The 22,614-nt window shown below is 35.7% G+C and overlaps 1 protein-coding gene across 1 annotated transcript in view; it reads right to left on the bottom strand.

Moving 5' to 3' along the window:
- Positions 1 to 22,614, bottom strand: part of FSIP2 (fibrous sheath interacting protein 2) — a 79,901-nt gene that overhangs the window by 43,613 nt on the left and 13,674 nt on the right. Inside the window, exons 8-11 of the mRNA XM_040972007.1 lie at positions 19,371 to 19,497; positions 17,360 to 17,446; positions 15,104 to 15,210; positions 10,649 to 10,712 (exon numbers count right to left, since the gene is read on the bottom strand). Of these exons, the coding sequence (XP_040827941.1) occupies positions 10,649 to 10,712; positions 15,104 to 15,210; positions 17,360 to 17,446; positions 19,371 to 19,497 (385 nt within the window). The remainder of the gene's footprint in view (positions 1 to 10,648; positions 10,713 to 15,103; positions 15,211 to 17,359; positions 17,447 to 19,370; positions 19,498 to 22,614) is intronic.

Genomic DNA, 22,614 nt, shown 5'->3' with positions numbered 1-22,614 from the left:
CAGTGAGGTACCACCTCATGCCAGCAAGAATGGCACATGTAAAAAACCACCAACAACACTTGCTAGCAAGTATGTGGGGGAAAGGGAACCCTACTCCATTGTTGGTGGGACTGCAAATTGGTAGACCCTCTATAAAAATCAGTATGGGGAACACTCAAACAACTGAAAATCTGCATACCATTCCTGGTGTCCGTGCAGTAGGTGTTAATGACACGAAGGTGTGAAGAGAACAGCTCCCCTGCTTGGCAGGGCCTGGGGGAGCTTACAGCTGTTTGGCAGGGCCCGGCGGATTTCTCTCTGACCACCTTGATGCAGTCTCACCCCCTGTTTGCATGGACACTCAACCACCCCACTAAGAATTCTGCAATCTATTAGGCATAGTTTGCCCCTGTGAGATGGCTTTTACAACCAACATGAGCTTAAAAGTTAATGTTACTGATAATGTCTTGGTGAGTGGGCCTTTAACTGCGCACAGGAGTACAATTAAGCCCATGCTGTTTCCAGACACCTTATTGTGTGCCTACCCATTGCTCTGAGACCTGGCCCAAATATTTAGCATACTTTCTGGGAAATGGCCTGATAAGAGTTTCACAAACTAATGGAAGTGATGGGAGTATGGGTTGAAATTGCTATGACAAAAAATATAGCTATCCTGTTACTGGGACCCTAAAAGGTTATCCTATTATAATTACTGTGACCCCCAAAAGGCCATCCTGCTATGGCAAAAGTATAGTTACTGTGACCCTAAAGGCTATCCTGCTATGGCAAAATATAGCTACTGTGACCTTAAAGGTTAGCCTGTCCTTGCAACTCTCAACTCTTTAGAACATAGTAAATGTAGTTGCTTTGGCTGCCTTCATAATTTTTTAACTAGAGGAAATATAGGGTGACTTTACTAACATCATGTATACTTTTGATTATTGTTTGATCATTTATGAGGTTGTAGAGCCTACAATTGTAGAGGGATTTAATGTTTGAAACTTTTGTCTTAGATTTTTATATTTTTTCTCTTTTGATGTATTTCTCTCATTAAGTGATGGATAAGTTATAGAATAAGAAATGTAGTAGGAATGTATTACTGAATAAGATGTGTTGTCTACTGAGAAAATGTTGGCTGCAACATCAGAATGGATAATGTCCTGTCTTAAGGTGAAACTATCTGTAGAGTTGTCTTTGGAAACATTTACTTGCCCATTGTAGAGCAGAAACCTAAATGGAGTAAACATGGCTCATTGCTAATTGCAGTTCCTTCCGTCGTTGTAACTCTTGCTTAGTTAGCAAACTGTGTGGGCCTGCAGACCTAATGACCTTTGGTGCCAATACCCTAATCCCCATAAACCAAGTTCTCAGCCCTTTTCCCATGCATAATTCAAGGTAGGGGTCTGGTTGTCACAGGCAGCGCCAAGGATGGGACCCAGACTTGAGGGAAGTAAGTAGGGGCTGGCAAGCCGAGATAAGCAAAGAATGTGGGGTTCTCCCTCACTCGCCTCTCAAGCAGTTGTAAATTGTGCCCCCCTTGAAGCTATGTCAAAATGCCCTAAAAAAGACTGTGTACTGCTTCTGTATAAATAAAGTGGACAGCTTTCTCGCGTGGTCCACAATGATGTTGGAATTGTAGTGGTCCGTCTCTTCTTTCTACGCCTACTTCACGCACCCTTCTCGAGCTCCGAACTCAGCTGGAGCTGGACTCCGGCATACCATATGATCCAGCAATAGCACGTCTGAAAGGGATATATCCCAAACACCTATTACACAAAAAACCAACATGCACCCCCATGTTTATAGCAGCACAATCAATAATTGCAAAAACTTGGAAGCGATCGAAATGCCCATCAACAGAAGACTGGATATGAAAGCTATGGTTCATCTACTCCATGGAATACTGCTTAGCTATTAAAAAAAGCAAAATGCAGTTCTTTGTGGTCAAATGGACCCAACAGGAAACCATTATGCTAAGAGAAATGAGCCAATCCTCCAAAGGTTAGATACCACATGTTTGCCTTAATTTAAGAGGAAATATGTCAATCCGAAAAATAGTACCTTTAAATTGTGATATTATTTCAACTTCAAACAGCCTGTATCACATGCAATAAGATACTGTGATGTAAGCAATGAACCAACAATCAATGTCAGTCTGACTACTAATGATCTACATCAAGAACTGTAAAGCCAAATACACTTTTAATACCCTATGTTATTCTGTAATGGGGCAGGAGAGCAGAGAAATCTTCGACCTCCTCAGAATGTGTGAGGAAGATGCTAAGTATAACCTACCAAGAATATAACAGGTAACTTATAGATAACAGACTCAAATCAGCATTAGACATTAACCAAACTATAAAGACATTCAGGGAGAATCAAGAGTGATTCTGGCAACCTCTTTACAGGTAGTCATATGTACAGAGCAGGGAGGACCCTAGAGTGGAACAAGCAGACAGGAGGAGGCTTGTATCCCAACCCTGAAGACTCCCAGATCCTCACCAAGGACTATCAGGACAGGCACCAAGGGCTGTATCCCAACTGCCAAGGAGACCACAGGGAAATGGACTGCCCTCATAGGTCAAGAACTCTGAGGTCATCTACTCCATTTTGGATCTCCCACATGGGATGGAGGAAGCCCAGATCCTTCCTCACAGGAGAGAATGTCATTGGAACAACAGCTGGGAGCCCTGAGCAGACCTCTGAAACTGAAGAATAATAAACATCCTCTGGGTCTCAGGAGAGGAGCTTTCTCTGGTCCTTACTTAGTTCCAACTTTGAATCCCCACCCTCTCTTGCAATGACCATCAGGGTCACTCCGGAGCATCACCCCCAAAACAATTAGATAAACAGAAACCAATAAGGAAAGCTTAGAATCAGACAGGAAACAGTCACCTTGGACTCACATATACCTTACTAGGTAGGACGTGAGGATTAGTTATTCCTCACTAACTTATTGAAGATTTCTCTGCACACCCCTCCTAAAATTGTTCTGTGCCTCAACTGTTGACATATGCCTTGCTAGAGTTATAAGCCAGTTTGGACTATCTTAAAATCCACCAAGTTCAGTAAAAAGTATGCTTCAGCACTATAAACTACTAAATACAAAAATGAAAATAGATACGAGACAGCTGAATAGTACCCTATAGCCATTCTAAGGTATATAGCAGCTGGTTGTGTATAAACTAAAATTGAAATGTCAATGAAGTAGTCACAGGAGGTGGTTAAGAACTTGTATTTTCTAACAAATTGGTCACTCAATACCATGTCATTTAACTCCATAGTGTTGTAAATTGTTGATGTTATGTTGAGGCTTTTCATTGAATGGGATGATATTCTGCCAGCTCTGCTTTCAGACCAGAGATGGTTTCCCCAAGAAACTGTTGAATTTATCTGGACAATAAGATACTGGACTCTATGCATGGTACATGCTTGCAATGAAAGAATCATGATTGGATTTGAACTGTAATACTGCAACTAGTTGGAGGAATCCACCATGGGGGAAGGATGTGGAGGGGGGGGGAGGGATTGGGGGGAATCCCAAAGCCTATGAAACTGTGTCATAAAATGAAATGAAATTTAAAAAAAAGAAGAGGAAGTGGAAGTCTGATTCAATGATAGGTATCTTAAACAGCCGCTTAGTAGCTATGCCACATTCTTTCCCTGATATTCACCATCTTCTGTGATTTCCAGAAATATTCTGTGGAAGTAGCTGTCTGAAAAGGTTGTTGAAGCATTAACAGGCATGTAGAAATTCAATAATATGTTCTTAAAAATGGCTAAACTTTCTGACAAATAGGAGAACTTATTGAAGATTAAAAATATATATAACAAAACATGACAGGAACATAATTTTGAGTGGTAAATACATGTTCAGGCTAATGCCTGACCTAGGAACTCTGTGAATTCATCCTTATTGGAAGAGTTACTAAAGGACAATCATGACACAGATGTAGAAGAGAAATAATTTGTCTAGTCTTTTAGCTGTGCATAGTGGAGACAAAAAACATAAACACATCTCTTATATAACCACAGACTTTTAAATATCTGTAACTATTAAATTCACCAAATGTGTGTTGTCTGTAAAACTCCAAGTGAGTATTTCATTTAAGAAAAATAATTGAGCCAGTGTTTATAGTTTTTGCAGCTGCCTGGTAACAGAAAATATCAATTTTCTGTAGTAGGACACAACCTACACAAATATTAAAAAAAATTCCAACCACACTTTTCTATCATAATGAGTTAATAAACAGCAGCAATAATAATTACTGTATTACACCCACACACACACGAATATAAACAAGCCACTATAGCTGGTATCAGAAAAAATACATTAAAATTACATGAATTGAATTGATCAATTAAATTTGAACAACCAGATACAAAGTATGAAACCAGTGTATTTTAACTCTTCAAATATAGGAGGAGGTACTTTGAAAAGATCATGGGAAATAAGATTAAAAATTAAGTTTAGTATGATGCAGACATTATTAATATTCATGAGTTTTTTTTTTCTTTTAAAGTTTTACTTATTTTAATGGGAAAGTCAGATTTACAGAGAGAAAGATCTTCAACTGCTGGTCTGCTACTCAAGTTGTCACAATAGCTGAACCAATCCAAAACCTGGAGCCAAGGGCATCTTCCAGGTCTCCAACATGGGTGCAGGGTCCCAAGGCTTTGGGTCATCCTTGACTGTTTTCCCAGGCAAACAAGCATGGAGCTGGATTGGAGCAGCCTGCACATGAACCAGCACCCATATGGGATCCCAGCGATTGCAAGGCCAGGATTTAATCACTAGGCTATTGTGCTGGGCTCTTCATGCTTTTTTGTTTTAATACTATTCAATCTTCTCTGAACTTTTTCAAGCCCCATTTTATAAACAACATATTTGCTAGCACAGACGTGGAACAAAAACTTACCAAAAAATAATAACTTGTCTCTTGTGAATTCAAAAATAACTATTCAATAATTATATTTTATATACAAATAGTGCTTAATTTATATAATTAAACAAGTTACTAACTATACCATGCTAATGAAAGTATAAATAATAACATACCAAAACATTGGTAATGCATTAATTCAAGTGTACAGATTTAAAGAAATCAACACAAATTCAGCAAAGAACACTGAAAGTATGATAGTCAATAAAAGATAAAAATGAAAAACTTGAATTCTCACAAAGAGATGGAACTTCAGGGTAAGATAATAAAGAACATGAGGAAAGAATATAGGAAGATGCAATGGCTAGATTTTCCCCAGAACTACTGCATGTAGTGATACTAAATAAGTAAGTTATTATAAAATGCCTAGAGTAAATGTTTAAAGGAAAATTATCCACATAGAAATAAAAAAAAGGAGTACTTCATAAAAAAAGTGTAATTGATCATAGAAAAGTGTGAAGTGTAAGAAAAAATAATTAACACACAATTTTTCCAAAGATGTGTAATTAATGTGCTTGAAAATGAACTTCAAAGTTGGAAATTCTAAAACTAAATAAATATGAACCAAAATTCAGTTATAACATTCATAAGATTCATTTAAACATGTAATGACCCTAAGACTGACATGTCTACAAAAATTTGGCACATTTTAGTAAGATGAAAGAAAACTTTACAAAAAGATATCATTGCAAGAGATCATTCATCAGTTCACCAGATGAAATATCATGATGGTAAAATTTGGATATGCCTAATAACTTGAGTCAAGATGTTATAAGAATGGGAAAAAATGTGGAAGAGTTGATCAATTATTTCTGATATTTTCAAGAACAAGTAGGAAAATTTAAATATATAACTTGTCATTTTGATTTAATGGGCATTTAAAAAATACATTATAACCCCAAATTAACAACATTCATTTCTTTTAATCATGCATGTGTTTTGAGATTAATCACATGTGCTTAGCCATGATTCTCCAGGTATTTCAAAAGGCTGGTAGACTTTCAGTCCAACAAACAATAAAATTAGAAATAAAATAACAGAACCAAGAAAATTGAAAATTGGATATGGTAGAATCTTAAAAAAAAAAGAAAAGGAACAAACAAAACTAGAAAACAACCCAGCTAACTCATGAGTACCAAAAAATGAATCACAATGGGCCTGATGGTTCAATTGACTCATCCTCCCCTTGTAAGCACCAAGATCCCATATGGACAGCGGTTGATATCCAGGTTGCTCCATTTCCCATCCAGCACCCTATTTGTGGCATGGGAAGGCAGAAGAGGATGGATGATCCAAAGCCTTGGATCCTGCACCCACATGAAAGACCTAGATGGAGTGCCTGGCTTTTGATTGGCTCAGCTCTGGTCATTGTGGCCACTTGGAAAGTGAAAACAGTGTGTGAAAGATCTCTCTCTGTGTCTCTCATTCTCACTGTAAATCTGCCTTTCCAGTGAAATAAATAAATCTTTTAAAAATGAAATACGAAATTGAAAATTAGATATACTCAGAAAAGAATTAAAATATTACTTGTTAAGTTTTGGGTACATTTTTAGTTGTCACACACAGTCATTACCAATGTAAGATCATTGTTTTAAGAACATTATGAATATACATTTTAAAATATTTCTTTGTGGGTTTTTCTTTTTTTCTTTTGAAAGGCCTAGTGATGGAAATGGAAAGACTTTCCATTAACTGAGTCACTCCCCAGATGTCAATGGCCAAATCTGGGCCATGATGAAGTCAAGAGCCAGAGATTCCATTGCTGGCTTTACATGTGGGTGACACAGCCAAACTACTTCAACTGTTTTCCTTTGCTGTACTAGGCATGTTGGCAGGAAGCTGTAATAGCAGTGGTGTAGCCAGGATTTCCTGGTACACTGAACTGGCATGCTGGAGTAGTAAGCAGCATGGCGTTGGGCAACAACACCAGGCCAAAGCACTTTAACAACATCAGCTAATTGAACTGGCATAATGATGATAGCATTGCTGTTATCACTCCCATTCTTATAACTGAGAAAGCTGGAGAGCAAAGATTTTAAGTATATTGACCAAACTAATATGAATTTTAGTATTGTAATGCAGAGTAAACTTACGTCCGGTGTGGGAGCAGAATATACTCCCTTAGACATTATGCTATATACATTACTTTGCAATAACCTGATCCATATGGATAGGCTATGTAATAACCTTTTGGCAAGAAACTTAGACATTTTGATAAATTGAATAATTGCATGAGAAAAATTTAATAAGAAAAAGATTGAGACATAAAAAATTCAACTATTACAAATTTTTCTCTTGTTAAAATATCAACAAACTTAAAATTTATATTATTGTAGGATAATGTGAATTCCCTTATATATATATACATGTGTCATGTTCTATCAGTTTAAATAAATCTCATTTAGCATTTCTTCATAGTGAAAGTACTAAAATGATACCTAGTAGGTTTTTAAAATAAAGAAATATATAGTATATTAACGCTATGTACACTCAGCTTATTGTGCAATGAAACTCTAAAATATCTCACTCTTATTATAAGTAGTTTTAACTTACTAAACTGATTAATTAAATCCACAATTTTTTTTTCTCTAACAGAATATTTATTTTCCAAAAGTCAAATCAAATAATATATAATTTTAACTAGGTGCATTTTCAGAAAATAATAAAAAGACGTTACATAACTCAAAGCAATCTACAAATTCCCAGTGTCATTGTATATAGAATCTCAGTGTCCTCCAATAAAATAAATAAAAAGGAGGCCAAAATTCACATGGATCTACAGAAGAATCTGAATAGCCAAAGGAACCTTAGATCAGGAAAACAATTAGGTAGCACCATACTCTTAAATTTCAAAATTCAAAACTATTTCAGTACTATAGCACTGAAATAAAGAGACACAGAACAATGGAGAATTCTCATGAAAATAAGACATGCACACATAAAGAACTAATCAATGAAGGGTGTGCCAAGAGAACACAATGAAGAAGAAAAACTGAATATCTAAATATAAAATCAACTTGGACCATTATATCATATAAGAAACAAATAAAATTGCAATGTAGACTTAAATATTATAACTTAAACAAGCACAACAAAAACATGTTTTAGCATCAGTACAATCAGCCAGCATATATTTTTTGTGTATGATATACATCATAGGCACCAAAACATAGGCAATGAAAGAAAAATGTGCATTTATCAAACTAAGAGGCTTTTGTATAGCAAAACACATATTAAACACATGAATAGTCAACTTACAGAATTATAGAAAATATAATCAAATCATATAATAAAGTGTCAATATCCAGCATATATACATACATACAACTTCATATAAGAAAAAATTGTTCAGATTCAACTATGACATTGAATAATTTAAAAATTCTCAAAAAGAGGCATGTAAGTAACAAAAAGGGATATGGAAAAGGTGCTTAATATTCTACATCAACAGAAAAATGCAGATACAAATCACATCATGATATGGTTTCACACCTATTGGGAAGACGTTATCAGGAACAACAACAAAAAAAAAATGTTTTAGGTTGTGAAGAAAAGGGAGCCATTGAGCACTGTTAGTTGTCTTGTAAATCACTGCAATTATTACAGAAAAGGGGATGGAGGTACTAGAATGATTAAAATAGGGCTACCTTTCAATACACCAATTCCAAACTGTATACATTCAAAGGAACTGATATCAGTATGTTTTCATTTTAAAAATATATATTTTTATTGAAAAGGCAGACTTACAAAGAGAATTAAAGATAAGAAAGACCCCTGTTTGCTAGGGAGTTGATGGAAATCAGTATGTTTAGAAGTTATCCACACTTCCATGTTTATTGTGGTACTGTTTATAATAACCAGTGTTTAAAAACAACCATTGTTTGTTGAAGACAAACTGAAGTAGAGTTATTCTTTTTTATTTGTGGAAGATTCATTTCAGGATAACAGAGGATACCATTATCCATGAATGCATAAATCCTTAATATGAAATGGTACATTATTTACATATGAACTCTCCTGCATCTTGAATTATTCTAAATTGCTTAAGTTTTTAAGTTTCTCATCACACACACACACACACACACACACACACACACACACACACACACACACAATAACTAGGTGGGGTGATAGATACACCAATTAGCTTGAACACAGTGATTTTTTCCCTAATTCATACACACAGAAAATAGATTTTTATGCTTAAAATGTACACAACTTTTAATAGTCTACTATACCTCAAGATTGTGAATCTTAAAAAGAAAAGACGCTGCTTTAAAAGCAAAACATAGAGCCCGGCACAATACCCTCGTGGCTAAAGTTCTTGCCTTGCGCGCATTGGGATCCCATATGGGCACTGGGTCGGTCTAATCCTGGCAGCCCTGCTTCCCATTCAGTTCCCTGCTTGTGGCCTGGGAAAGCAATCCAGAGCAGCCCATAGCCTTGGGACCCTTCACTCACATGGGAGACCCGCAAAAGGCTCCAGGCTCCTGGCTTCAGATCAGCTAAGTTTGGGCTGCTGCTGCCACTTGAGGAATGAATCAGAGGACAGAAGATCTTCTTCTCTGTTCCTCCTCCTCTATGTATATCTATCTGACTTTGCAACAAAAATAAACAATTTTTTTTTTAAAAAGCAGAACATAATCGACACAAACCTAAACAGCAAAATTTTCAGTGTTTTTTAATATTAGTGTTGACTTAACAACAACAAAAGTTTCTTAGCATCTTTTGTGTCTCAGCTGTGGTCTGTTTTGTGAAATTTTACGACCCTTGTTTGGTGTAGACATTGTATTAGGCCTTTTGATTTTTATACATGTCTAATTGTTATAGTTTTTGATTTGAGAGAAACAGAGCACTCATCTACTCGTTCAGTTCTGAAATGCTCCCAATGGCAGGAAGTGGGTTGGAACCAGATTCAGGTGCAGAGAGCCCAATCTAAGTCTCTCAGGAGAATTACAGGGTACGAAGCCTTTGAACCATTTCTGTGTCTCCCGCAGTCTGTTTTAGCAGAGCCAGAAATCTAAATGTGATACTTGTATACAAAATCCAAGTGTCTAAAAAGACACACCCACAACACCCAAAGCTGTTCCAGGCTCACTCTGCTACAACTCTGTCCTCATACACATGTGTCTTAACTGCTGGGTTGAATATCCATCCCCATTCCTACTATTTTACTGTACTTATCATACTGCGTAGCAATGGCTACCTCCATAATGTATGCTAAAAAAATATATGAATAAAATCATGGTTTCTCTTTTTTGAATGTTCAAATTTATCACTATATTGAGCTTAAAGGAGCTGAATAAATATCAGTTGAAACAATCATTCAACACATTGTGATTTCAGAAGCTGGCGCAGTGATGCTGGCATTACTTCTCTGCCTTGTGTCACTGGAATCCCACATGAGAGCCAATAGACATCCTGGTTTTTTTTTTTTCTTTTGATCCAGCTCTCTGGTAATTGCCTGGGAAAGCAATGGAGGATAGCCAAGTCCTTGGAATCCTGTACTTATGTGGGAGATTAACAAGAAACTCCTGGCTCTCAGCTTTGATTCAACTCAACTCTGGCCATTTGTGACTATTTGGGGAGTGGACCAGTAGATAGAAGAATCAATCTCTCTCTCTCTGTGTGTGTGTGTGTAAAATCTGCCTTTTAAATAAAAATAAATAAATCTCTGTTTAAACATAGATGACATGATTCCATCGATAACTGCTACAGACCCTTACCTGGTTCGCAGAAGTGGCTTGATCTCTTAGCTGTTCTTTGATTCCAGTCAACATTCGCATCTTTCTAAATATTTCACAACAAAACAAACAGATTAGCAAATAATTTGTTCCCAAGTATTAAATACAATGATTACTTTCATATTTAGAATATAAAAATTTTAGAATTTGAAAATTTCTTGTGTAAATTCAAAATAAATACATTTAATTATATTGGTAGCAAGTTATTTAATGTGTAGAATTCAAAAGTTCCTAACACATCTGTGTGTGTCCATAACAGTATCTGATGGTCCAGTAAAACTTTGAGGTTGATATATAATTATACTCACATTTAAGAATTGTTAACATAAAAAATACAATGTTGGTAAATTAGGGGAAAAGGCACAGTTGGAGCTTGAGGAAATTCCTGAACATTCTTCTGGACATATTTTAAAATAATTTTTCCATGTTTCTTTTAAAAATTGAGGGCATGGTCTTTGAAATATGTTGGGCAAAATGACTGCTTCAAGAGTCAATACTGAGCCCATCCCAGTGGCTCAACTGGCTAATATTCCCCTTCTAAGCATTGGGCTCCCATGTGGACACTGGTTTGTGTTCCAGCTGCTCCACTTCCCATCTAGCTCCCTGCTTGTGGCCTAAGAAAGCAGTAGAGCATGACCCAAATCCCTGGGACCCTGTACCGATTTGGGAGACCCAGAAGTTGTTCTGGCTCCTAGCTTCGGATCTGCTCATCTCTAGTCATTGTGGTCATTTAGCAAATGAGCCAGTGGTTGGAGGATTTTTGTCTTACTTTCTCTCTGTAAACCTGTCTTTCCAATAAAAATACATAAATCTTTTTTTTTTAATTTTTAAAAAAGGGTCAGTGCATACACGCACACACACATAACTACTTTTAGCATAATTAAGATGCCTATCAATGTAGTAAAACAGCTCAGTAAGCACAATATATGTCTGTTAAATATCTATTTATGGGGCCAGCACTGTGGCACAGCAGGTAAGCTGTTACCTGTAACATAAGCATTCAATATGGACACTGCTTCACTTCTGATTTGTTTGCTTGCTGATACTTCTGGGAAAGCAGTAGATGCCCCAAGTTCTGAAGTCCTGCACCCAACTGTGGACACACTGATGTCACCTGAGGACTGAACCTGTAGATCGAATCTCTTATGTTCCTCTTCTCTCTTTGTAACTACCCTTCAAATAATAAATAACTCACCTAAAATGTTTGTTTATAACAAAACTGAATTATATGGAGTGTAGTTTAGCATGCTTGCTGCATTTTCAGAGGTATGCATACTCTGGCAATTATTATGCCTTACGGATATGGAAATTATGATATTCTGCCCTACTCATGAAGAATTCATTTGGGAATTTTTTAAAAAAAAATTTAAATCTATTTTTTTTCAAACTACCTTGATTTAGCACATTGAATGGTACTGCCAGTATGGTAACAAAGGATCAAATTGTGGATTTGATTCCTAAAACAAAGCAGAAAAGCTGGGTTGGTATGGTGGCCCATCAGGCTAATCCTTTGTCCGGGGAACCGGCATCCATTATGGGCACTTGTTCATGTAACAGCTGCTTTTGATCCAGCTCTGTGTTTATGTCCTAGAAAAGCAGTAAAGCACAACCTAAGACATTAGACCCCAACACTCACATAGAAGATCTGGAATCATGAGGTTCCCATCTTCAGACTGACCCAGTAACGGCCATTGCAGCCATTTGGGGAGTGAACTTGGTGATGCAAGATCTCTCTGTCTTTTCCTCTCTTTCCTCTTTTTCTCTGTGCAACAGTGAACACATATTTTGTGTTCACAGGTTGACTCTTGAATCTTTCCTAATAGCTTGCAAATGGCGGCTAACTAATCACTGGCTAAAAAGTATTGAGTTAGCATAAGAAAAACCATGGACTGGCATTGTGGCATAGTTGGCTAAAACACTACCTGCCATGCTGCATCCATATGGTCACAGATTTGTGTACTCGCTGTGTCAGATTTGATCTGGCTACCTGCAAACGTGACTGGGAAATCAGCAGAGGATGCTCAAATGCTTTGGTCCATGCCACACATGTGGGAGACTGAAAGGACGCTTTTGACTCCTGACTCCTGCCTGGCCCATCTCTGACTCTTGTGGCTATTTGGAGATTAAACAAAAAGATGTAAGATCTTTCTCTCTCTCTTTCCTATTCTCCCCCTCTGTTTGTAACTCTGCCTTGCAAATTAATAAGTAAATCTTAAGGTAAAATAAGGAAAATCAAAGTAATATTTCTTACTTTCTCTAAACAATGTAAGTATATATTGTGAACTAGCATTTTATGATATGTTTAGGTAGACAGTTCTAAGGGCATTACACTTTAATTATTGGAACTATTAAATTCAAAGAATATAGTTGTATATTAGTTACAAATGGCATTCTTATTTTCCCATTAAGACCATAAGATTGTGATTTATTTGTTCTATTTGCATTTGAAATAAGAGAAATATTATATACCTCGCCTTTCTGAGAATCCAAAAAGGACTGTGAAGATCTGGGAAAAGTTTTTGTGGGTGATGGTTGAGCTGTCATGGTTGATTCTTGAGCTGATGTGTATATAGCTCCTAACAAAAGAAGAAGTCATTAATTATGAGAATATCATATTGCTTGATTAGGGATGATATTAATTAATAAATCCAATAGAACATTCCCTTTGTAAAGCTACCACAATTATTGAATTGCCACAATTGGAGTTTGAATTACAGAAGTATATCTATTAATAATGTAACTCCTTAGAAGTCTACTGCCTACAAATTTTCAGTGGTTCACCATTGCCTTCAAGGGTGAGTCCAAATTTCTTAGCTTCTCATTCTAATATATTTAATTCCTTATGCCAAGCTAAGCTGAAACGAACCATAGCCCACTGTCAGAATTAGCTGCTTGCATTTTATTCAGTATGCAATGAGACAACACCCACCTCTTGCATATGGACATAACACTGTATATCAGAAAGACTGATCTCACAGAAGAAAAATATATAGAGGTTTTTTTTTAAAAAAAAAAGGGGGGGGAAGAAGAAATTTAAAATTTAAAACAGTCAGAGGAATCTATCATTGAAAGAAAAATAGAAACAAGGAGCAGATATACAGGTTTGGATAAAAGATGAGGAGAAAGTGACAAGTTTTAGCCACAAAAATACCTGAAAAAGGAAGACTCAGACATAACTCAAGATTTGTGCCTGAGTTAAAATAAGAAGATGGTTTAGTTTTGTATTGAATGAGGGTATCGTTTGTCAATGGATGGAAATATCTCATTTTGTGTATACAGGAGTGCATGTGAGTGCTTTTAGTGCTGACATTAAATCTAACATCAAATCTAACAAAAATCTAAAGTAACACTCCCATTTCTTCTAAGGGGAAATGTAAACCCAGATGAACTGGTTGTGAGGAATTGACAGCAACTAAATATGAGAAAAATTCTGGGTCTAGTTTTCTGTATTTCAACCTCCTGAATCATAGCGTGTCAGTAGCTTACTCTAGCTATCAGTATGAACATTTACAGTAGGGACACTGATTTGGCAAATCTGAAATGAAATTTGCTATGAACAACCACCGAGATATATAATACTTTAATTGCTAAAATAGTAACACATTTTACATCATACTTTATATATGCTTTAATAAGCACATTTTAAAAAATTTATATGGTAAAAAATCTACTGAGGTATTTAATAACAAAATAGAAACAAATATTTTCCATTTTCTTACCTCTAACGTCAAAAACACTTGATTTTTTATTTAGCTAGATGGTACAACATTAAAGAGAAAAACACTTGTTAGTATTTGTGTTCCATACTACCAATAAATCAAATGAGTGCAGATGCCCCCTACTAAAGCACTGACAAAAGTTGTCTCAGGGAGCAATAAACACTGACAATTTAGGATACATTTCACAAAAAATCAAATGCACCAGGCTAAAACCAAGCTTCCAGAATTCCGTATCTTATATAAAAGCATTTTGACACACTCAAAGGCTAGTTCTAAAAAGCTTTGAGTCATTCATTTGAGAAATTCAGTCTAATACATTCATAGCCAATCTAATCCTACGGAATGAGTGCCAAAAATACTTCTTAGGATCAAAATAAAATTTATCATTTCAAATTCATCTTATTATAATAACATTTTTTTACATCTGCTGCCCCACAGGATAATTAATCTCTAAGCATATCAAATTATGCATAGATTTTTATCTTCAATCTGACCAATTTTCTTGTTGACTTACAACTTGAATCAACAGTATGTGGTCAATAAACAATAACTACTGCTATAATTATAATTGTTAAATATCTATTGGGTTGATTTCTGGCAAAGTGCCTCATTAGGCAGCTACATTCCAGTGAACGAGAGGGTATACGGAATCCAAAGTGAAATAGAGACAAAAAAAAAAAAAAAAAACTCTGTCAAAACTGTGAAATATGTTTTATACCTTTTTTTCTGTATCATCCTGTACATCTGGTGGAACAACAAGTGAAGCTGATTTTTTTAAGATATCCTTTGTATTACTTTGAGAATAAGCAGTATTTGATGCCTGCCCTAAAAGTAAATGGAAAATGTGACTTTCAGATTTATTTAAGTGTATTGAAATATAGTATCACCTGCTCACTTAGATTGATTATTTAATTAATTTTGAAATATATTTAAAACTAAAATCATCTCACCAATGAAGAATAAATATTCATTTTCCTCAAAGATTATTCCATGCAACTTTGTAATCCATTCAATTTTTTAAAAAGATTTATTTGATTTTTATTGGAAAGGCGGATATACAGAGAGGAGAGACAGAGAGGAAGATCTTCCGTCCAATCAGTCACTCCCCAGGTGGCCGCAACGGCTGGAGCTGAGCCAATCCGAAGCCAGGAGCCTCTTCTGGGTCTCCCACGCGAGTGCAGGGTCCCAAAGCTTTGGGCCATCCTCGACTGCTTTCCCAGGCCACAAGCAGGGAGCTGGAAGAGAAGCGGGGCTGCCGGAATTAGAACCTGCGCCCATATGGGATCCCGGGCATGCAAGTTGAGGACCTTTAACCACTGTGCCACCGCGCCGGGCCGTAATCCATTCATTTTTAAAATTCCCATTCTCCACAATATATTGATCTGTACCTTCCACTTGAAGTTCATTTGCATTTGATATAATTTTACTTAAATGGACTCAAGTACTACATCTTTACCCATTCTCAGTCAGCAGAATATTACTAAATGTTCAATAGAAAAACATGGGATGGAAAAAGGGTGTTTAATAACTATAGATTAATGGGCACTATCACTTTATAACACAAATCTAAATTTATAAGAATGGTTAAAAGAAATTATATCGATAAGAAAAAATAGGGGCAATGATGTACAGCAAATGGATCCCTCATGTGTTACTGATGGAAGTGCAAAATGTCACAGCCAATCTAGAAAATAGTTGGATAGTCCTTCATAAACTTAAGCATTCACTAATATAACAAATGGATTCCTAATTTACACAGAAAGCTGCATAGAAATGCTTCTGGTCATTCTATTGATAATCACCAAAACATGGGAAAAATCTAAATATCCATCAACTGCCAACGAGATAGACTCTAATGCATAATTTATCAGAATAGTGCTCAGAAACAAAAATAACCATCTATGGTAAGTGTGTAAACGTGGGTGAATTTAAAGGCATTGTGTATAACGGGGAATACTGTCACTTTAGAAATACATTAAGCACTTCATGGTTCCATTTAAATCACATCTCCCCAAACACAATGAACTGTATCTGAGAGTAGCTATGTGCAGAAAGACAGAATGTGTATCTGAAACGGATAGCAGGAAGGTAGTTTTTGGAATGTGAAAACTGTTCCACATGTGATTGTGCTAGTGATGTTAAAGTTAATGCAGTTGTAAAAACCAAATTATATACCTTTTTTTTTTCTGGTGGCGAGAGGACAGAATAATGCAGACTATATCAAAGAGAGGATGTGGGTATTTCTGGGCTCTGACTTTATCCTGGAAAGGTGCAGTTGTGGGGGATTTACAGTGGCTTTGGAGTTAATGGACTTAATTAACTCTTAATTCTCACCCATTTCAGCATTTTCTAAATTCATTTGAATCTTAGAAAGTTATTTTGTAATTTGTTAGGTATTATGTACTCTATTAATAAATAATAATAATGGGCCCAGTGCCCATTTATTAGCCTAGTGGCTTAAGTGCTTGCCTTGCACTTGCCGGGATCCCATGTAGGCACCGGTTCTAATCCCAGTGCCCTTGCTTTCTATGCAGCTTCCTGCTGGTGGCATGGGAAAGCAGTTGAGGACAGCCCAAAGCCTTGGGTTCCTGCACCCACATGGGAGACCCGGAAACTCCTAGATCCTGGCTTTGGATTGGCTCAGCTCCAGCTCTGGTGGAAGGAAGCTCTTCCTGTCTCTCTCTCCTCCTCTCTGTATAACTGACTGTCCAATAAAAATAAGTAAATCTTTAAAGAAAAAAAATAATAATAACTTCATTTTCTAAATTGACACTGGTGAAAAAACTTGAAAATAATAACTCGTTAATTAAAACCAAATGTAAAAGCAAAGGCTATATAATTTTGGTAAACACCACTAATGATGGTTATCTGGTGAGAGATGAGAACATTTATCTGCATTTTAGAAAAGGTCATCATCAAATTCAAGCTTTCTTGAAATTACTATTTACTATTTCTTTTCATAATATCCAATTACCTTGTGCTTCTTTATACATTTTCTGGTCATCAACAGGATACAGCAACTTTTTATCATCAGAACTTTTCTTTTTCTTCTTTGGAGATGCTTAAAGACATAGGACAATTATCTTAATCGTGGCAATAACAAAATTACCCGAAAATGACCTATTCTTCAATGTCCTAGAGAAAGTAAAGCTATATATTCATCTACCTATAGGAATCGGGGAAGAAATGAAACAAGATAGAGATGTGAAATAGAGGAAAAAGTGATTATTCCTGAAACATTATCTCTTAAGTCCAAACATAAACTGGACACAGAATTTTCTTCTGGCAGAAAAAAAACCTGCATCATGTTCAAATGGAACATGTCATTTCATTTCCTCTCTGAATGAGTGCATAATAGCACAGCTATTGAGCTGCAGATTCATTAGCCATTAGGCATTGTCCCAGCTCTTGGATGTGCCTCAGACTTCGGCATATCCTTTATGATAGAGTCAATTAGAGTGTGTGTTTCTAAATTCAGCTGGGCAAAAGGTCCTCAGTGTGTGTGGCTCACAGGGTGATCTTTAGAGTTATGAAATGGGGAAGTGCTGCCTCCCAATTCACAGATTGCTTCATTTGTTTCTTCTAATGTCTCTGCGTGTGTGTCTCTTTTTTGCTTTGCTGCTTACTCTTGCACTCTATTCCTCACGCCAAAACCCACAGGAGTCTTCCATTTAGTGGAATATGACAATCTTACCGAACAACTAATATATTTCATGGATTCACATAACAGTTTTATGGTTACTGAAAAACTAACAAAATTGATTATGGATATGTATTAGAAGAATTCTAGGAAAATGTCTTTTAATAGACTTAGTTAATATTAACTACTTAATATTAATTGATGACCATAAATTACTATCATGGATATCATTGCACTTATTTGACAATGGGTGCCCTAAAAGTACTTTGTATTTTTAAGGTTATAATTAAAAGTATGACAATGATATTTTGAAATTACTTATTTTAGAATTACACAGGGTTTTTTTTTATGAAGGAATAATGTTTTAGTTTTCCTGCATTTATTTAGGATTAAATGATAAATAAAAGGAATATACACTTGAGCTATACAACACATGTTTTGAAAAGCAAAATGTAGAATAATGTTTAAAGAGAGTCAAGAGAGCAAAAGAATGAGGATATGCTGGCCAAAGGGTACACATTTTCAATTATGGAGTGAGGAAGCTCTGGGAATCTAATGTATAGCATGGTAACTATAATTAACAACTTCTTGCACACTTGAAATTGCTAACAGATTAAATCTAAAGCTTTCTCATCACATACAAAGGCAACTAAAATAGAGAACATGCTAATTAGACTAAGTATGAAAATAATTTCACAATATTATTTTTAAAAATATATTGATTTTGTGTAGGAGAGAGAGAAAGGGAGCGGGTTCTAATTTCTTGATTCACTTTCCAAATAACAGCCCATGATCGAAGTGAGGAGCCAGGTCTCCCATGACGGTAGAAGGGTTTCAACTACCTGACCTATTGCCTGCTGCCTACTAGCAGTGAGTATTGACAAGATGCTGTACCAGGAATGGAGCCGGGTTTTGAGTTCAGGTACTCTGAAATGGCATTTGGGTGTTCCAACAAGTGAACTAACCTCTCCTTAACTGTCCATCTGCGATACTACCTTTTCTGACAGTTTCACACCATATGTAAAGCCTCAAGTTGGTATATAACAGCAAATTAATTATATGTACATATTTATGGTTTCACTATAAAACATACATTATTTTATGTATAGCAATTTTGACTAAAACTGCAAGGTAAGCAATCTTGTCTGTAACCTAATACGGTTATTTAATCCGTTATAATCTTTACATAAATATCTAATTTTGAACCTGGGATGCAATGCAGGAAAGGCTAGAAATAACATTTGCACACACTAGGTAGCCAGTTTAAGCACTCGCAATATTACAAAGAGAATTCTACATCAATAACAATTTCCTACTTAGCTACATTATCCTTCAGTACTCTTACATTCACCAAGTGGTCCATCTTGTCCTCTATAATCGTATACACCTTTTCCCACATCATCTTCTTTAAAACCAGTATCTTGCATTTTTTGTAAATGATAAGCCATTTTTCTCTCGAGAAGGGCTTGCTTCTAAATTATTAAAGGAGATACATTGGTTAACATCAGTGAGCTATTAATAAGTTAAAAAGACAAATATTCAAAGTATGATAGCATACCAGGAATGAACAATGATTTGTTGTGTGTGTGTCTGTATGACTTGTGAAGTTACAATGAATGCAAAGTTGCAATGGGATAAATGTCCTTTTGTTATAAACAATAAATAATACATTTAACAGTCAGATGTAAGTTATCTCATTTCATACTTTTAGGAATCTCGTTTCAGTTTCTGCGCATATAAGGTCTCTTTTTATACCCTATTTAGTTTAAGTAAGTTCTCAACAAACTTTAATTAGAAAGTTGCTGAGAACTTAATTAAAAAGGTCACTTCTGTCTACTATATTAGGCATAATAATAAATCTGAATCTCCTTGTGAATCTCTGAGTTGAAATGTGATATAGCAGAAAAGAGATAACTTTATAGAGGAGGAATTTCAGAGGTCCTTTGAAGCTTCTATAAAATATTTAACAAGAAGATAGATGAACACATACATGTAAGGAAAATGTCTAAGGCTATGGAAAGAACCTTTCGAGAGGATTAGAGAGAACAGTGCTTAGTACCTATCTAGAAATGGAAATCATGTCTATTCTCATCAACCACCTTGCAAAAACACAAGGAGTTGCAAAGCATTACAGTGCAAATACGAGTCTTAGCTCAGGGGTGGGAGTGACAGTGTCGTATAGAATAAGGCTTTGATTCTAACAAATATTAAAAGGGATCTGCATGATCAACCTGCTTCCAAATATATCACCAATATTCAAGAATAAAAGTAAAGAACATGTATAGAAGTTTAAAAATATCTAATACACAAAGCAAAATTCATAACATCTGGCATCCAATAAAATAACAACAGGCATGTAAACAAATAAGAAAATGTGATCCAAAATAAAAAAGAAGTAACTCAACTAACTTACAATCAACCTATGAATGACACAAATTAAGCACAAGGCATTATTGTCATTAACACAATTGCATTCTACATGTTTATAAAGTAAGCAAGCGACAGGGTGTATACAAAAATGATCAAATGTGATATTCCATTATCTGAAGAAAAATAATGAATAGATATACTAATAACAGTAGATACTGCAGAAATTTACTAAAATGAATTCAACAAAAGAAACAATCTAAAACTAAACACTGAAAGGAAAAAACACAAGAAGAATTTCAAGGACATCTATAGCAACCGTATATCTACAGAAATGAGAGACATAAAAGAAACACTTGATAATAACAATAATACTAAAATGCTCCATATTTCAAGTTAATCATAAACTCAAAGGTTAAGGAAGCTCAAAAGCACAATGAAGGGGATGGGAAAACAAAAAGAATTTCAGCAAGGCACATAGGATTGCAATTTCTCAAAAGTAATGATAAAAAATTATGCAAGCTTTTAGGAAGAAAAAGAAAATGTATCACAGAAAGCAAATGTTAAGTGGAGTAGTTTCTCTACCAAAAATAGATGAGACAGCAGAATAGCATTGTACCCATAAAAACTGTTCAGGGCTCCTTGAAGAGAAATTGATACCAGGCAAAAAACCAGGAGAAATCTAGCTACTATTAGAAAACCAAGATATTTTCAGAGTTTTCTGGGTGCATAAAAAGAGGCCAACTTGAAAACTATCATTAAAAAGCACTGAAAATTTAAATATTAGAAATTAATATTTACAATATGTTTGAAGGGCCTGACCTGCCACATGAACAGTGAATCTCACATAGTAATAAAAGGAACATGCAACCATATAACCATGAAATGAAAACTACACTGCATACTTCAATTTTCAATAATTTGAAAAAATGGCTGTATAATCATTTATATCAATATAAACCAACATACATAAATCTTAGACTTACACATCAGTTTGTAAATTTCCTAAAACTGAAATTTGGGAAATTTAGACTCAGATTTATGCACAAATATAATTGGTAATAGAATTTTATTAAATGAAGATGCAATGTACAAATCAACTTTTAGAGTACAATACCATGTCTTTATTTGCGTATCTGAAACAATAAATAATCATACAAAACATTCTGTACGTACCAAAACAAAGCTGTTTGTTTGAATACATATGCTTTCTTCTTTATTTATATCCTAAATCACCTATGATTACATGTATGCACATATATTTAAATATTTTATTTATTCATTTGAAAGGCAGAATTATATAGTAGGAGAAAGAGAAACTGCATATTGTTGGGAAAGGACAAATGCAATGCTCTGTGATTCACCTTAATTTCAGAGAACCTTAACTAGAGGAGAAACATACAAACTTCACTGAGTTTAAATCGAGACTAGAAAGTAGATTGCCTCTCCCCACCCACAAAGTCTCCGATATTATGGTACAGATTGTCTAGGCACTTAGCCCTGTGACTACCAAAACCCCCAGAGCTAGAGCCAAAATGCTACTCTTTCACCCTGTTTGTGCACATACTACTAGTACAAAATCCCCTTAACCTCCAATCCACCAGCTTTGGGACTGAGTAAGGATCACACTATATGCCAGTGTTGTAAGTCCCAGGGATAACTATACTCATCTATACTTGTATGACCCCTTTATATGTCTGATTCGTGTTTACATAGGCCAGTGCATAATCACCAGCATAACATGTGACCAACCTGTGGGACATAGGAAACATACCCTATGACTCCTGCCTGTGTCTCTGAGATGGGAATACTGGAGCTTTATTATTTACAGGATTATTTACAGCCTCCCTGATAAAACCTAGAGAAAGCACTACCTGCATCCCTGTGCTTCAGATCCATGCCTACCAGTAAAAAATGCTCAGCATCATCTCTGTGTGATCAGGGTAAGATCTCCACTGCATCATGTACCTCTGAAATTGTGACTTGACTTTCTAAGTTCCAGTAACACCCTGAGGTAGGTTCTATCCCCATTCTGTTTCACACCAATGAATACCAGTGCACAGTCTCCAAACATGACTGGGGCAAGGTATTCTTCAAAATCTTTCAATGCTTTGACTAGGGCTTTTGCTAGAAACAAACAAACAAACATACATACACTGCCATCATCAACAGCCACACAAAATTATCTGGGCATGATTCTAGCCATATTTCACAGTTCCACT

This window comes from Ochotona curzoniae, unplaced genomic scaffold (assembly GCF_017591425.1).
Source record: "Ochotona curzoniae isolate NIBS_2020 unplaced genomic scaffold, NIBS_Ocur_1.0 contig_2210, whole genome shotgun sequence".
In the NCBI taxonomy this organism is placed as follows: Eukaryota; Metazoa; Chordata; class Mammalia; order Lagomorpha; family Ochotonidae; genus Ochotona; species Ochotona curzoniae.
This window is presented reverse-complemented; position numbering and strand designations above follow the sequence as displayed.